A 17,879-nucleotide genomic window follows, 5' to 3' on the forward strand; every position below is an offset into this window, starting at 1 on the left:
GTCTGAAGAAGGGTCTCGACCCGATTCCTCTACTTCATAGGCGCTGCCTCGCCCGCTGAGTTTCTCCAGCTCTTTTGTCCACCAGTGTAAATGTGGGTGTGTGTGTGTGTACAGATTGGGAGCAGTTTCTTTAACAGGATAATATTTTTCTTTCATCAGATGACGCACCTGTTTGACAATGGAGGCACGGTTTTCTTTGCCATTTTCATGGCGCTGTGGGGTGAGTCTTTGTCAATATTCGCACAAACGTTCCCCCACGCTCGCTCCCATCTCACCTATATCGTATCGTAGCTACTGTCCTGCTCAGTCTCTCTGGCGAATTTTAATTTTTTGCTTCTCGTTGTGTTTTACGCTGGGGGGGAAGGAGGTTTACGCCACAATCTCGTTGGGCATGTCATCCATCTGTATCCCGTAATTCTCGTTGCCGAGCGACTCGTTGCGGTCATTCAGGGCGGTGGGGTTGTAGTAGGCCGCTCCGTCTTGGTACCTGAACTCCACTGCGTCGTCTGTGTTCAGCCGAAGAACTGGAACGAAATAGAGTTTTAGACGGAACTGTGCAGATGCTGGAAAATCGAAGGTAGACAAAAATGCTGGAGAAACTCAGCGGGTGCAGCAGCATCTATGGAGCGAAGGAAATAGGCAACGTTTCGGGCCAAAATCTTTCTTCAGACTGAAGGTGCCAGAGAGTCTGCAGCTTAGATACCATATTCAAGCAAAGAATGGGAGGCCTTGCAAGCCCTGTCAATCTGGTGCAAAATGCATAGAATGGATTGGATGGCTGCAAACCAGGTAGACACCTTGTAAATAGTTGTGAATAATGTTGCAGAGTCTGCCTCTGCCTAGTTGCCTATTTCCTTCAGGGTTTCGGCCCGAAACGTTGCCCTATTTCCTTCGCTCCATAGATGCTGCTGCACCCGCTGAGTTTCTCCAGCTTTTTGTCCACCTACAATTTGGATATGATCCACCCAATTTTATTGGCCTTCATAAATGATAGGAGCAGAATTAGGCCATTTGGCCCATCAAGCCTACCCCGCCATTCGATCATGGCTGATGTATCTCTTCCTCTCAATCCCGTTCTCCTGCCATTTCCCCGTAACTTCTGACACCCGTACTAATCACAAATTTATCTATCTCTGCCTTGGCCTCCACAACCTTTTATGGCCAATAGACAATAGGTGCAGTAGTAGGCCATTCGGCCCTTCGAGCCAGTACCGCCATTCAATATGATCATAGCTGATCATCCACAATCAGTACCCTGTTCCTGCCTTCTCCCCATATGCCTTAACTCCGCTATCTTTAAGAGTTCTATCTAGCTCTCTCTTGAAAGCATCCAGAGAACTGACCTCCACCGCCCTCTGAGGCAGAGAATTCCACAACTCTCTGTGTGTACTCTCTCTGTCTTTTGTGGCAATGAATTCCACAGATTCACCACCCTCTGACTAAATAAATTCCTCCTCATCTCCTTCCTGAAAGAACACCCTTTAATTCTAAGGCTGTGGCCTCTAGTCCAGGACTCTGCCACTAGTGGAAACATCCTCTCCGCTTCCACTCTATCCAGACCTTAAGTTCTAACATCAAACTTTATCAAGGCCTCCACTTTAAAGATTTGTTCATTGATATTTTTTCTGAAAATGTATCAACTTGACTTGTGGCAATTTATTGTTTTTTCTGCACTGCAGTTAATTACGTCTCCAGAATCACGATAATACCATTTTCTTTTGTCTCCGTTCCTTTTCAAAAGCAGTTTTGTGTGGGCTGTTCTCTTACGAATCGTGACACCATGTAATAACAAGTATTAAAAAAACACCCAGTGATGCTTACAAATTGCCCCATTATTTTGTAATCGGGTAAATGACATTTTTATTGGTTATTCTTCCCAAATTCTATGTTTAATCTATTGTGGGTTTTGTTCGTGGTATTCTGCTCACATCGACTGAGTTGTCAGGCCTCAAGGCCCCAACAAGTTAACTTGCAAGCCGAATCAGTAGTCAGGATGGCAAACGCAAGGCTAGCATTTATTTCAAGAGGGCTTGTATACAAAAACAGGGGTGTAACACTGAGGCTCTGGTCAGGCCGCATTTGGAATATTGTGAGGCATTTTGGGCCCCATATCTGAGGAAAGATGTGCTGGCTCTGGAGAGATGTCCAAGAATGATCCCAGGTATGATTGGGTTAACCTATGATGAGAGTTTGTCGGCACTGGGCCTGTACTCGCTGGAGTTTAGAAGGATGAGGGGGCACCTCATTGAAACTTACCGAATAATGAAAGGCCTGGATAGAGTGGATGTGGAGTGGATGTTTTGGAGAGTCTTGGACAAGAGGTCACAGCCTCAGAATTAAAGGACTTCCCTTTAGAAAGGAGATGAGGAGGAATTTCTTTAGTCAGAGGGAGGTGAATCTGTGGAATTATTTGCCACAGAAGGCTGTGGAGGCCAAGTCGGTGGATATTTTTAAAGCAGAGAAAGACAGATTCTTGATTAGTACGGGTGTCAGGGGTTATGGGTGATAATTGCTCGATTCTAAGCTTCCCCCCAGTCTAGTTTCAGTAAAAACACTGAATCAACCACTTGAAACAACTACATTTTACTTTTCCAAAGGTGCGTCACAAATCATGCCACCTCTATCTGTCCCTCTCGATAGACAGGTATAGGGCGTCTATCTGTTCAAGTCCTCTAGGCCTCGCTCAGACAGAGACACTCCAGGAGGATACGTGGTCTTGAGCGCTCTTCCAGAAGATCGACCCTGAGCCTCGTGACCAGGGACTTTTATATGTCCCGGGACCTCGAGGGGCCGAACCACATGGGGGTTGTTTCTTAATCACCCAGTTACAAATATTGATTAACCCCATACATAACAGGCATCTCCCTAACCCAATGATACAACAGTTCAATACATTGTATTCACAACGGACTTCGAGATGAAGTCAACTTGGAAACATTTACCCTGATTAACAGATATCTCAGACAAGACTCAACACATCATCCAATCAACACTAGGCAGAGGCAGACTCTGCAACATTATTCACAACTATTTACAAGGTGTCTGTCTGGTTTGCAGCCATCCAATCCATTCTATGCATTTTGCACCAGATTGACAGGGCTTGCAAGGTTTCCCATTCTTTGCTTGAATATGGTATCTAAGCTCCAGACTCTCTGGCACCTTCTTCAGACGTCTGAAGACGTCATGAGTCTGAAGAAAGATTTTGGCCCGAAACGTTGCCTATTTCCTTCGCTCCATAGATGCTGCTGCACCTGCTGAGTTTCTCCAGCCTTTTTGTCTACCTTAGTCTTTCCACTGGCTGGTTAAGCGCATGTCCCACTATAAGAGTTTACACAAGAGCTCTCCCGAGTTTAAAAAAAAAAATCAAACTCATGGTAAGTACATAGAATGTACGTAGCGGCTACATCAGAGCTCGGGGACGTCTCTTAGCGGCTCGTAACGCTAATGGCAGGTACTCGGGAAACGCGGTGAGCTCGTGAATTTTTTTCAACATGTTGAAAAATGTCCACGAGAGCCCCGAGTACCTACGAGCGGCCATTACCGTAATTCTCCGAGTTTGAATCGGGGGAAATTCGGGAGAACTCTTGAATTACCTCGTACAGTGGGACAGGCCCTTTAGCACGCAACAAAAAGCTTTTCACTGCTCCTCGCTACACGTGACAATAAACTGATTTTGACGCGGCATTTTATTGACTGCTTACCCGGTTCGTTGGGGAAGTTTTCGTACAACCTGCGATGAGCGATGTTGTCCGACTTTTTGTGGGTACAGTATAGGTAAGCGAGGAGCAACACCAGGAGGATTCCCAGAACGATGCCCAGCACGGCACCAATTATCACACCTCCTCTATGCCGAATGGCGTTCAGATCTAGAACAACATGGAATTAACAATAGTGACAAATTAGCACAATGCTGGCTTGGTATGATACGATACGATATGATACGATACGTTGGCCTTCATAACAAGAAGATTTCAGTATACTAGTCAAGAGGTTCTTCTGCAGTTGTATAGGGGCTCTGGTAAGACCACATCTGGAGTATTGTGTACCAAAGATACTACAGCGAGCAAGATGGTCCACTCGACGAAAAAGACATAGTACGGTCATGGGCAGATTCGTGGGTCATTTTCGGCCCCATTTCCGTAACCGGCTTCCGTCTCCGCACCAAAGATCCCGTTGGATACTAGTGTGGAGACGGAAGCCGGTTACGGAAACATCCTCGTAAAAATAAAAGTTATTTGGTAAAAATCTTCTCCTCATTTTCAGAATTTTAATTTATTAACACAAACTGTTCCCCCGCAACGTTGATTGCACTGCGAGTCGGGTCGGGTCCGGTTACGGAAATGGATGAAATAAAGGCCCACGTTCCGTTCCGTTGCGTACTACACGTCAGCCCCATTGCATTTAGCAGCAGTGGTCTATCTTGCTCCGCTATAGGATCTTTGTTGTGTACAGTTTTGGTCTCCTAATTTGAGGAAGGACATCTTTGTGATTGAGGCAGTGCAGCGTAGGTTCACGAGATTGATCCCTGGGATGGCGGGACTGTCATATGAGGAAAGATTGAAAAGACTAGACTTGTATTCACTGGAGTTTAGAAGGATGAGGGGGTGTCTTATAGAAACATATCTATATTACTAAAACTCTGTTCTTGACCGGTTTTGGCGATCTGTGCTGTGATTTCCGAGAGAACGCCGCCACCTACGGCCGTCATTTTTGGCCACCTCACTCAGAGCCCCCCTCCCCCCTCCGCCGCATGTGTGCCGAGGATTTTTCCCGTCGATGAAATATGACAGAGATATTAATGATTTTACAAAATTCTCCATTCTCTCTGCTGCTCCCGCTGGCAGCAAGGGGGAGGGACTATAAAATCAGGAAGTGGTGTTCCTCAATCAGTGTCTGCAAGTGGTGTGCCTCAATCAGTCTCTACAAGTGGTGTGCCTCAATCAGACCTTTGAATGACACTGACAAATGTCTACAGCACTGTGAGTACCCTTAATTTGGTTTGAAAATGAAAATATGGTTAGAGGTAAAAAAGCACTGCCTGCAAATGGTTGTTTGGGTTTGGGTTGAAGTAAAAAGGCACTCTCTCTCCCCCCCTCCCTCTCTCCTCCCCCCTCTCTCCTCCTCCCCCCCCCCCCCTTCCCCCTCTCCACCCCCCCCCCCCTCTCTCCTCCCCTCCCCTCTTCCTCCCCCCTCTCCTCCCCCTCCTCCACTCTCTCCCCCCCCCCCCCCCTCTCTCCTCCACCCCCTCTCTCCTCTCCCCCCCTCTCTGCTGCCCCCCTCTCTCTCTCTCTCTCCCTTTCTCTTTCTATCCCCCTCCCCTCCTCCCCCCCTCCTCCCCTCTATTTGCGTGAGTGCGGAAGGGGGGGGGGTAGTTAGTGTGTGATGCTGCATGCCGCCTCCCCCCCCCCACAACCGCACGTTGGGGGAACAGACCCAACGGGTCTGCACTTGGTCTAGTAAAATTATAAAAAGACTGGACAAGCTAGATGCAGGAAAAATGTTCCCAATGTTGGGCGAGACCAGAGCCAGGGGCCACAGTCTTAGAATAAAGGGGAGGTCATTTAATACTGTTTTACGAACATCTTATTCATTTAAGTTCTATTTCATCAGCAAACAGCTGTACGTACAAACCTGCACGGCTTTGGAGTGTGGGAGGAAACAGGAGCGCCCGGAGAAAACCCACGCAGGTCACGGGGAGAACGTGCAAACTCCATACGGACAGCACCCGTGGTCGGGGTTCGATCCCTGGTCTCTGGCGGCGTGAGGCAGCAACTCTACCGCTGCGCCTCCCTGCCGCCCCGTTTATGCGTCGGGGTTAGCGAGCGGGAGCAAAGCCGAGAAGATACATCATTCATAAAATATCCATTCAATATTCATTTTACAAGCATTACCTTTCCCGTTGTTGGTTGTCGTCCCGTTAGTTGCATTGATGGTTGTGAAAGTAGTGAACGTGTTGGGGGGTGTCGCGGCTGCCGATGACCGCAGCATTGTTGTACTGTTGGTCGTTGGGCCTGTGGCTGGTGAGGGTGAGGTTACGTTTGATGTGGGTGAGGCTGGTGAGGGTGAGGTTGAATTTGGTGAGGTTGAGGCTGATGTGGGTGAGGCTGGTGAGGTTGCGTTTGATGTGGGTGAGGCTGGTGAGGGTGAGGCCATTGAAGTTGCGTTTGGTGACATTGTACTGTTGTGGTTGTCCGGGGCGGTTGTGGAACTGTTGCCGGCTCCCGTTGGCACAGAGTCTGTGGCGCTTGTGTCTCCTGTTGGCGTGCTGTCGGTGGTGGGTCGACTACTGGTCACCATAGATGTGATGGTGGCATTCGCGGTTGATGTATCCAGATCGCTGGTGGTTTCTGTTGATACAGTTGTCGTGTGGTTGAGACTTGTATCGTTGAGACTGCTTACTGTTAACATGGACACAGTAGTGCTGCCCTCTGATGAGGCCTCACTGGTAGTGGTGGTATCGAGGGTGAAGTCAGGACCGCTGGTTGGCTCTGCAGAAGGTGCAGCAGTGCTGGTGTTGACAGATGTGGTCAAACTCTCCGAAGCTGTTGCTGGTACCGTTGACGACTGGGCACTTCCAATGGTCAAGAGTTGGCAGGTTAGACAAGAGGTGATTAAAACCATTAGATACAATTCCATTGTGTCGACTCCCTCAGCGATTCTCCCCTGGACTGAATCCTGCAAAACATCATCGGATTAGGCACGGCTGTGAATATCCCATAAAGAAGACACAAAGTGCTGGAGTAACTCAACGGATCGCCAGCATTCCCTTATCCTGTATCTGTACACTGTGGACGCCTCGATTGTAATCATGTACAGTCTTTCCACAGACTGGTTAGCACGCAACATGAAGCTTTTCGCTGTACCTCGGTACACGCGGCAGTAAGCTAAACTGAACTAAACTGAAACAGAACCTGGATAGGGTGACATTTCTGCCTCAGAGGGCGGTGGAGGCAGGTTCTCTGGATGTTTTCAAGAGAGAGCTAGATAGGGCTATTAAAGATAGCGGAGCCAGGGGATATGGGGAGAAGGCAGGAACGGGGTACTGATTGGGGATGATCAGCCATGATCACATTGAATGGCCATGCTGGCTCGAAGGGCCGAATGGCCTACTCCTGCACCTATTGTCTATTGCAGTTTGGGAGCCTTCTTCAGAGTGATTGTCCTATTCCAATGTTGGAAGCATAGGCAGCATCTCCAGTGATATCACCTACCCATGATTTACTGCAGTTTAGTTTAGAGATACAGCATGGAAACAGGCCCTTCGGCCCACCTAGTCCACACCGACCAGTGCTCATCGCACATTCACACTATCACACACACACACACACACACACACACACACACACACACACACACACACACACACTCACACACACACACACACACACACACACACACACACACACACACACACACACACACACACACACACACACACACACACACACACACACTAGGGACAATTTACATTAACACCAAGCCAATTAGCCTACAAACCTGCACGTCTTGCCAGTGTTGGAGGAAATCGAAGATCTTGGAGAAAACCCAAGCAGGTCACGGGGAGAACGTACAAACTCCGTACAGACAGCACCCGTAGTCGGGATCGAACCCGGATCTCTGGCGCTGTGAGGCAGCATCTCTACCGCTGTTCTCTAGGGATGCTGCCTGACCAGCTGAGTTACTCCAGCACTTTTTTTGCAAACCAGTATCTGCAGTTCCTTGCATCTACATCGTAAGAGGATTCCATTTTGGTTTCCTTGGAATGTAACCCATACTTTCCAAAGGTATTCTCCGCCTCTTCCTTTCTGTTCTATCACCCTCTTGTCTCCTTTTCACCCCTAGCTTTTCTCTGCCCATCTATCGATCACCCTTCCTCACCTGTATCCACCTATCACTTGCCCACTCCTACCTCTCCGAGCTTTCCCTTCTCTTCTCCATCAATCCGAAGATGGGGCCCGACCCGAAACATCTATTCCCCTCTACAGATGCTGCCTGGTAGCGCAGCGCAGCGGCCCGGAGGCGCAGCGGTAGAGTTGCTGCCTCACAGCGCCGGAGACCCACGTTATAGACAATACACAATAGGTGCAGGCTCTGACCTTCCTTCCATCGAGGGGATTTATCGCAGTCACTGCCTCAAAAAGGCTGGCATCATCATCAAAGACCCACAGCATCCTGGCCACACACTCATCTCCCTGCTACCTTCAGGTAGAAGGTACAGGAGCCTGAAGACTGCAACAACCAGGTTCAGGAATAGCTACTTCCCCGCAGCCATCAGGCTATTAAACCTGGCTCGGACAAAACTCTGATTATCAATAACCACTTTCTGTTATTTGCACTATACCAGTTTATTTATTCATGTGTGTATATATTTATATCATGGTACATGGACACATTTATCTGTTTTGTAGTCAATGCCTACTATGTTCTGTGTGCTTAAGCAAAGCAAGAATTTCATTGTCCTATACAGGGACACGTGACAATAAACTCACTTGAATTTGAACTTGAGGAGGCCATTCGGCCATTCGAGGCAGCACCGCCATTCAATATGATCATGGCTGATCATCCACATTCATTACCCCGTTCCTGCCTTCTCCCCCTATCCCCTGACTCCACTATCTTTAAGAGCACTATCTAACTCTCTCTTGAAAACATCCAGAGAAATGAACAATGAGTTTAATGAGCTTAATTCTCTGGATGCTTTCAAGATGCAGATAATTCCACAGATTCACAACTCTCTGGGTGGAAAAAGTTTGTCCTCATCTCCGTTCTAAATGGCCTACACCTTATTCTTAAACTGTGGCCCCTGGTTCTGGACTCCCCCAACATCGGGAACACATTTCCTGCCTCTAGCGTGTCCAGGCCCTTAATAATCTAATATGCGTCAATAAGGTCCCCTCTCATCCTTCTAAACTCCAGAGTGTACAAGCCCAGCCGCTCCATTCTATCAGCATACGACAGTCCCGCCATCCCGGGAATTAACCTCGTAAACCTACGCTGAACTTCCTCAATAGCAAGAATGTCCTTCCTCAAATTTGGAGACCAAAACTGCACACAATAATCCAGGTGGGGTCTCAGCTGGGGCTCTGTACAACTGCAGAAGGACCTCTTTGCTCCTATACTCAACTGCTCTTGTTATGAATTCTGGTCCCGACTATGGGTGCTGCCTGTATGGAGTTTGTACGTTCTCCCCGTGTCCGGCGAGGTTTTTCTCAAGGTTCTTCGGTTTCCTCCCACACTATGAAGGCATGCAGCTTTGTAGGTTAATTGGCTTGGTGTAAATGTAAATGTACCCTATCTTGCCCGTTTTTATTCCCTTTATCATGTACACGGTAAATGGCTCGATTGCAATCCACCTCTTGTCTTTCCGCTGACTGGTTATGACACAACAAAAAGCTTTTCACTGTACCTCGGTACACGTGACAATGAACTGAACTGAATTCATGTTACTTACTGGGTCATTTACAAGAGATACAAGATACATTTAATTGTCATTTGGACCCCTTGAGGTCCAAACGAAATGCCGATTCTGCAGCCATACATTACAAACACATAGACCAAAGAACCCGTCCAGCGTGCGTGCGCGACGTGAGTTCCCGCGACGTGAGCTCCCGCGACGTGAGCTCCCGCGACAAGCCTGAAAGATCGGACCGTTTAGGTAAGTATTTACCCACAGGTTCGAGTTTGCTACTTTGCTCCTCTTTGTTGCAACTCCAGGAGAAACTGGAGAGAGGAAATGTACAAACCAATCTTCCTGGGAAATTATTTTTCTGTTTTTAATTGTGAAATATTACAATTCTACGTGGCATCATTGTATGCAAATCATGCGCATTTCTTCACAAGGGCAGAGTATATTCAGATTCAGATTCAATTTTAATTGTCATTGTCAGTGTACAGTACAGAGACAACAAAATGCATTCACATATAGTTATCGTCCAATATCACTCACTGATTGCTCCACTCATCAAACATCTAGTTTATTGTCACGTGTACCGAGATACAGTGAAAAGCCTTCTGTTGCGTAAGAATAAGGGGTAAGCCATTTAGAACGGAGACGAGGAAACAATTTTCACACAGAGAGTTGGGAGTCTGTGGAACTCTCTGCCTCAGAGGGCGGTTCTCTGGATGCTTTCGAGAGAGAGCTAGACAGGGCTCTTAAAGATAGCGGAGTCAGGGGATATGGGGAGAAGGCAGGAACGGGGTACTGATTGGTGATGATCAGCCATGATCACATTGGGAGGTGTTTAAGAAGGAACTGCAGATGCTGGAAAATCGAAGGTAGACAAAAATGCTGGAGAAACTCAGCGGGTGCAGCAGCATCTATGGAGCGGAGGAAATAGGTAACGTTTCGGGCCTCTCTGCCCAGAAGGGTTTCGGCCCGAAACGTTGCCTATTTCCTAAAGATAGTTTCGGCCCGAATGGGGAGAAGGCAGGAACGGGGTACTGATTGGGGATGATCAGCCTGATCACATTGGGAGATCGGCCTGAAGGAACGTTGCCTATTTCCTTCCAAAAAATGCTGCCCGAAACGTTGCCTATTTCCTTAAAGGTTTCGGCCCGAAACGTTGCCTATTTCCTTAAAGGTTTCGGCCCGAAACGTTGCCTATTTCCTTCCGGGTTTCGGCCCGAAACGTTGCCTATTTCCTTCCGGGTTTCGGCCCGAAACGTTGCCTATTTCCTTCAGGGTTTCAGCCCGAAACGTTGCCTATTTCCTTGCGGGTTTCGGCCCGAAACGTTACCTATTTCCTCCGCTCCATAGATGCTGCTGCACCCGCTGAGTTTCTCCAGCATTTTTGTGTATCTCACATTGAGAGATGCTGCCTGACCCGCTGAGTTACTCCAGCACTCCGTGTCACTCACTGTAAACCAGCACCCACACCCCCTTCTTCCTGTAATAGCTTCAGCTTTCACTATTTACTTTAATAAGATATAGACTAATTTAGGCACACTACATACTTAATGTGTGGCTGTAAGCTTTTATCTTCACACTAAGAACTCCGTGTGAGAGACAGATTGACAGGGAGGCAGCGGCAATGAAGTGAGCAAGTTCGAGCAGGTTCCAAATCATATCTGCCAACTTTTAGCACTGACATATGTTTTCTTAAGACAGAAACAGGGTGACACAGTGGCAGAGTTGCTGCCTCATAAGACCCGGGTTCGAACCTGACTATGGGTGCTGTCTGTGTGGAGTTTGCACGTTCTCCCCGTGACCTGGCTTGGGATTTCAACAGGTGCTCTGGTTTCCTCCCACATTCCAAAGACGTGCGGGTTTGCAGGTTATTTGGCTTCGGTAAAATTGTAAATTTTCCCTCGACTGCGTGTGTGTGTGTGTGTAGGATAGAAACATAGGATAGTGCAGGAGTAGAGGCCATTCGGCCCTTCGAGCCTGCACCGCCATGGATCATGGATCCAACTGGTCCTGTACCTGCCTTCTCTCCATACGGACCCCCCTTAGGCCGGGGGCCTCCCTCTTAAATATAGCCAATGAACGCTATGTACCCTCTAAGAGAGTAAAACTGACCACTGTTGTGGGAAAAAGTTCTTCGATTATCGGTTTTAAAGGATTTCTCATCCTTAAGCTGTGAATGCGATCCTGGAAAATGCTAAGCGTGAATCGTGATCATTGGTCGGTGCGAATAGATTTTCCGGCTGTGGGAATGTTTGGGGCGTGATTATCGTTGTTTGTTGCTCAGCTAATGCGATCCTGCGTCTTTGAATCGTAACAATAGAATAGATTTGGCTGGGGCGGGGCGTAGATGACAGCTCGCGGAGAACACAAACATCGGCAAAGATTTCTTTCATCGATAAACCCTTTGTGTATTTCTCAATCAACTCAGCAGGTTTCTCATGAAAAACAGTCGTAGACTTTAGTTTGGAGATACAGCACGGAAACAGGCCCTTCGGCCCACCGAGTCCGCGCCGACCAGCGATCCCCGCACGCTAACACCATCCTACACACACACACACAATAGGGACAATTTCACAATTTTATTACCGAAGCCAATTAACCTACAAATCTGCACGTCTTTGGAGTGTGGGAGGAAACCGGAGCACCCGGAGAAAACCCACCACCACAGCACCCGTAGTTGAGATCGAACCCGGGTCTATGGTGCTGTTGACAAAACACTACACACATTAACTTTGTTGATTCGGGTCTGAAGAAGGGTCTCGATCCGAAACGTCACCTATTCCTTCGCTCCATTGATGCTGCCTCACCCGCTGAGTTTCCCCTGCATTTTTGTCTACATTCAATTTTTCCAGCATCTGCAGTTCTTTCTTAAGCGATAGACAATAGACAATAGGTGCAGGAGTAGGCCATTTGGCCCTTCGAGCCAGCACCGCCATTCAATGTGACCATGGCTGATCATCCCCAATCAGTACCCCGTTCCTGCCTTCTCCCCATATCCCCTGACTCCGCTATCTTTAAGAGCCCTATCTAGCTCTCTCTTGAAAGTATCCAGAGAACCGGCCTCCAACGCCCTCAGAGGCAGAGAATTCCACAGACTCACCACTCTCTGTGTGAAAAAGTGTTTCCTCGTCTCTGTTCTAAATGGCTTGCCCCGTATTCTTAAACTGCGTGTGGCCCCTGGTTCTGGACTCCCCCAACATGGGGAACATGTTTCTTGCCTCTAGCGTGTCCAAACCCTTAACAACCTTATATGTTTCACATTATTCCTGAAGACATCGTTACACCTGACAGTTGTCGATAATATCACGACGAGAAAATGTGAACATTTGAACAATGCAATATCTTCAGTAAATGTTCCCTGGCGTGTAGCATTAGGGTGGAACTGGTGTGGGTGGGTGATCGCTGGCCTGCGCGGGATCGATGGGCCGAAGGGCCTGTTTCCATGCTGTGTCGCTAAACTAAACTAAACAAAACTGTGATAAACAGCAAGTGCAGCCAGCACTGATTTACTAATGAGCAGCAACTTTACTCAGCAAGAGAGTTTTTCCAAAGTCCAAAACTAATTCAGACTCAACACGACAGTAGAGATAAGATTTACTTACCTTGTTTGAGATGAGCGGATTGAAAGGGGGAAAGAAATTGTTTGTGGTTCGAAGTCCCGACTATTTGGGTGAATGGATTTATCGAGCAGGTGCAGTCTCTTCACGCAGTCACAACCAGATAAACCTGTTCCCTTCACCGCCCATCTGATGGTATTGACTTACAGGTACGCGGACCGCCTCCACCCTCTCCAAGAGGCAAGGAGGCAAGGTTTTGCAACCAAATATCTGAGTGACGTGCACTCTTTGGATTCAGTTAATTAGTTCCCCGCCTCTGACCAAGCAAAGGTACTTTCCCCAAAGCTTGTGCGCTCAAAGACATATTTGTGGACCACATATTTTCAACCGGGTAACAAAGGGAGACATGGTATAGCTCTGCGGGCCAGATGGCCTCCCAGGGGAACCTGTGGAATTCAGAGCCACAATCGGCTGTGGAGGTCACGTTGCTTCAGAAGGAACTGCAGATGCTGGAAAATCGCAGGTAGACAAAAGTGCTGGAGAAACTCAGCGGATGAGGCAGCATCTATGGAGCGAAGGAAATAGGCGACGTTTCGGGCCAAAACCCTTCTTCAGACTTGTTGGGTGTTTCAAAGAGGTGATTGGTCATAAGGTCATATGTGATAGGAGTAGAATTAGGCCATTCGGCCCATCCAGTTATTCTGTTATTCAATCATGGCTGATCTATCTCTCCCTCCCAACCCCATTCTCCTGCCTTCTCCCCATAACCCCTGACACCCGCACTAATCAAGAATTTCTCTACCTCTGCCTTAAAAATATCCAATGACTTGGCCTCCACAGCCATCATTGGCAGAGAATTCCACAGATTCACCACCCTCTGACTAAATAAATTCCTCCTCATCTCCTTCCTAAAAGAACGTCCTATAATTCTGTGGTTGTGCCCTCTAGTCCTGAACTCTCCCACTAGTGGAAACATGCTCTGCACATCCACTCTATGTATTGTAGAAGACTTTGACATGTCTTTTACCATCAGAAAAGGGAGAACTCATAATGGGGAACAAAGAAATGCCAAAACACTTAAACAAATAATTCCTTTTGTCAAAGAGGATAAAAAAATACATTTTCAGAAATGCTGGTGAATTGAGTTTTCTGTATATTTCTGCTCTTTGATAATTTTGTATTTTTGTGTTCTGCAGAGGTGCTGCCTGACCTGTTGAGTTACTCCAGAACTTTGTGTCTATCTAAGGTTTAGCGGGATGTGGGCAGGTGGGACTAGCATAGATGGGGCACCTTGGCTGGCATGGGCAAGTCGGGCCGAAGGGCCTGTTTACAGGATGTATGGCTGTTGTAGCTCCTTTACCATCAGAAATGGCAGAACTCATAATGGGGAACAAAGAAATGGCAGAACAATTAAACAAGTACTTTAGTTCCGTTTTAATCCTCAGAACCACACGTAACCTGAGGATCCAATGAAAAGGAGAAATTGTAAACTTTGTTCAATTGTTGAAGTGGCGGAACTCCCAGAAATGGATCATTGTCTCCAAAAACCATAGCCGCAGAAACGCTAGTTCTCCGTTATCCCACATTTTCATCCACTCCCCCACACACAGGGCGATTTACAGAGGGCCGATTAACGTACAAAACCCACGGGTCTTTGGGATGTGGGAGGAAACCGGAGCACGCAGAGAAAACCCACGCACACAGGCGAGATCAAAGTCAAAGTCAATTTTATTCGTCGCATACACACGAAGGTGCAGTGAAATGAATTTGCCAGCAGCGTTAAGGAAGGGCCTGTCCCACCAGCATGCGACTCCATGCGGCAAGCGCGACCTAACGTGGTCGCTTGAGCCGCACGGCCTCGCGGAGCCGGTCCCACTTCGATCGCCGGAGCCGTATGGAGTTGTGCGGAGCTGGTCCCAACATCGCGCGGGGCTCTGAAAAACTCACCGTGTTAAAAAATGCCGCGCGGCAACGTCCTGCCGGCCCGCAGCCGCCTCGACGCCGTATGCAGCGTCTTGAAGCCGTACGCAGCGTCTTGATGTTGCGCACGCCCGTGGGACTTCGCTCGAACTTCACGTCACTCACTAGACCTCCGCGCTGCCCCCGCTTCCGGTTTAGTCGCGCTTGCCGCATGCAGGTCGCATGCTCGTGGGACAGGCCCTATACACTTATAAAAGAACCCACAATACACAATATGATTGAACACAAACATCCACCACAGCATTCTTCACCGTGGCGAAAGACAACAAGGTTCAGCCAGTCCTCCTCCTTTGTTCATCCGTGGTCGGGGCATGAACCGTCCGCATTCGCCGCCTCGATGTACAGGCCCTCTCGTCGGGATGCTCCAAACTCCGACGTCAGGACGGACGGACACTCTTGGAGGTCCCAAATCGGCCGCTTCCTACCGGAGACCGCGTTTTCACGATGTTATAGGCCGCATGCCGGCGGTCGGAGATCCTCACCGGCGATCCCAGACTCCGCGATGGAAAGCCCACCCCACGCCCGCGGCTAGAAGCTCCGCAGACCGCGGCTTCAGGATTAGTTTACACTTTCAGTTCAGTTTACAGTAGTAAGAAAGAACTGCAGATGCTGGTGAAATCGAAGGTAGACACAAAATGCTGGAGTAACTCAGCGGGCCAGGCAGCATCTCTGGAGAGAAGGGATGGGCGACGTTTTGGGTCGAGACCATTCTTCACATTGATGTGAGGCGAGTGGGCGGGACACATATAGAATGTAGGTGGAGACGGGAGAAGAAGGGGGGAGGGGATGGAGGAGAAAACAAAGGCTATCTGAAGTTAGAGAAGTCAAGGTTCATACCGCTGGGGTGTAAACTACCCAAGTGAAATATGAGATTTAGTTTAGAGATACAGCGCAGAACAGGCCCACTGAGTCCACGCCGACCAGCGATCTCCGCACGCTAACATCATCCCACACACACACTAGGGTCAATTTAGATTTATGTCAAGCCAATTAATCTAGAAACCTGTCCGTCTTTGGAGTGTGGGAGGAAACCGAAGATCTCGGGAAAACCCGCGCAGGTCACGGGGAGAACGTGCAAACTCCATACAGACAGCGTCCGTGGTCAGGATCGAACCAGAGTCTCTGGTGCTGCAGGGCCAAATTTATAACTACCAAAATACTTTGTAAATTCATAACTTCTAGAATCGGAATTTGGCCATTCGGCCCATCAAGTCTACTCCGCCATTCAATCATGGCTGATCTATCTCTCACTCCTAACCCCATTCCCCTGGCTTCTCCCCATAACCCCCGACACCCCTACTAATCAAAGATCGATCTCTGCCTTAAAATATCCACTGACTTGGCCTCCACTGCAATAAATTCCACCGATTCACCACCCTCTGACGAAATGAAATTCCTCCTCATCTGCTTTCTAAAGATACATCCTTTTATTCTGAGGCTGTGCCCTCTGGTTCTAGACTGTCCCACTAATGGAAACATCCTCTCCACATCCACTCTATTCAGGCCTTTCACTATTCGAGAAGTTTCAATGAGGTCCCCCCTCATTCTTCTAAACTCCAGCGAGTGCGGGCCCAGTGTCATCAAATGCGCATCACACTTTGAGTTGAATTCAGATTGTTGTAAAATTATTGGACTCCTTTTTTTGAAGGGCTTGTAGAATCCTGAATTGCAATACTATGTCATTTGGGGTGTGTCTTTTACTGGAAGTTGAATTCTTCAGTACGTCAGAGTGTAGGTGTGGAGGCTAAGGGTTTATACTTCCGATGTTTCTTGACCTTAATGAATCACAAACCTCCTTTACCCAGTTTGGTTTCACTGCCATTACATCAAGTGGATTAGAACAGGAATGTTTCGTTCATCTGCTTGAGTACGTTCTGAGTGGAAGATTGCAACCTTCACGTGGCCCGCCCTGTTTCGACAAATGCAATTAACCTGCCGCGCATAATCAAATAAGATCAAATAGAACAAGTTGTCCGACAACTTTAGGCTGTGCACGTCATACGCAAGAAGAAGAAGAAAAAAATGTGTTCTGCCATTCAAGGAATTCACGGTTGATCCCGAAGATAGACAGAAAAAGCTGGAGTAACTCAGCGGGACAGGCAGCAACTCTGGAGAGAAGGAATGGGTGACGTTTCTGGTCGAGACCCTTCAGCCTCGACCAGAAATTCTTCAGTCTGAAAAAGCACTCTGTGAAAAACGTCACCTATCCATGTTCTCCACAAATGCTGCCTGACCCGCTGAGTTACTCCAGCACTCTGTGAAACGTCACCTATCCATGTTCTCCACAAATGCTGCCGGTCCCATCTGAGCTACTCCAGCTTTTTGTGTCAATCTTTGGTTAAAACCAGCATCTGCAGTTGCTACCCACATAATTAATGGTTGATGTCTACTTTAACATCACTGCATTGGCTCTGAAAAATAAATCAATTAACCAAACCTGTGGCTTTTTGCATCCAAGCAATCGAATATACATTTTTTCTCTCCATGACCTTTCACAGAGTACTGGAGTACTCAGCGGGTCACCTAGTTCATCTGTGGATCTGAGCTAAGGAATTTTGGTGACATTTCGGGTCGAGCACCTGCTTCTACAGACATGATGGTTGAGACTTTAACATGGGGGCAGGGGCTCTGAAAAATAAAATCCCCCAAACCCTCCACTTTTTCTCCAAGATTGAAGGGTATACATTTTTAAGAAATGACGTTTCACAGAGTGCTAGAAGAAGGGGTCAGGCAGCATCTGTGGGCACGTGGCATTTACGTTTCACAGAGTGCAGTAACTCAGCCACTCAGGCTGCATCTGTGGAGAACATGAGAACAAAAGTGGACACAGAGTGCTGGAGTAACTCAGCGGGTCAGGCAGCATCTGTGGAGAACATGGATAGGTGACGTTTCACAGAGTGCTGGAGTAACTCAGCTGGTCAGGCAGCATCTGTGGA

The 17,879-nt window shown here is 48.0% G+C and overlaps 2 protein-coding genes across 3 annotated transcripts in view; one reads left to right on the forward strand and one right to left on the reverse strand.

The window, feature by feature from the left end:
- Nucleotides 1-17,879, forward strand: part of LOC129716236 (anoctamin-3-like) — a 139,348-nt gene that overhangs the window by 98,594 nt on the left and 22,875 nt on the right. For both annotated transcript variants that reach the window (XM_055666114.1, XM_055666113.1), the window contains exon 14: nt 160-220. In XM_055666114.1, the coding sequence (XP_055522089.1) occupies nt 160-220 (61 nt within the window). The remainder of the gene's footprint in view (nt 1-159; nt 221-17,879) is intronic.
- Nucleotides 16-13,382, reverse strand: LOC129716237 (mucin-15-like). The gene is made up of 4 exons (XM_055666115.1): nt 13,009-13,382; nt 5,892-6,675; nt 3,702-3,866; nt 16-524 (listed from the first exon to the last, which is right to left on the reverse strand). Exons 2-4 carry the CDS (start codon nt 6,634-6,636, stop codon nt 370-372), a joined length of 1,065 nt encoding a protein of 354 aa, XP_055522090.1. The 5' UTR covers nt 6,637-6,675; nt 13,009-13,382; the 3' UTR covers nt 16-369.

This window comes from Leucoraja erinacea, unplaced genomic scaffold (assembly GCF_028641065.1).
Source record: "Leucoraja erinacea ecotype New England unplaced genomic scaffold, Leri_hhj_1 Leri_192S, whole genome shotgun sequence".
Taxonomy (NCBI): domain Eukaryota; kingdom Metazoa; phylum Chordata; class Chondrichthyes; order Rajiformes; family Rajidae; genus Leucoraja; species Leucoraja erinaceus.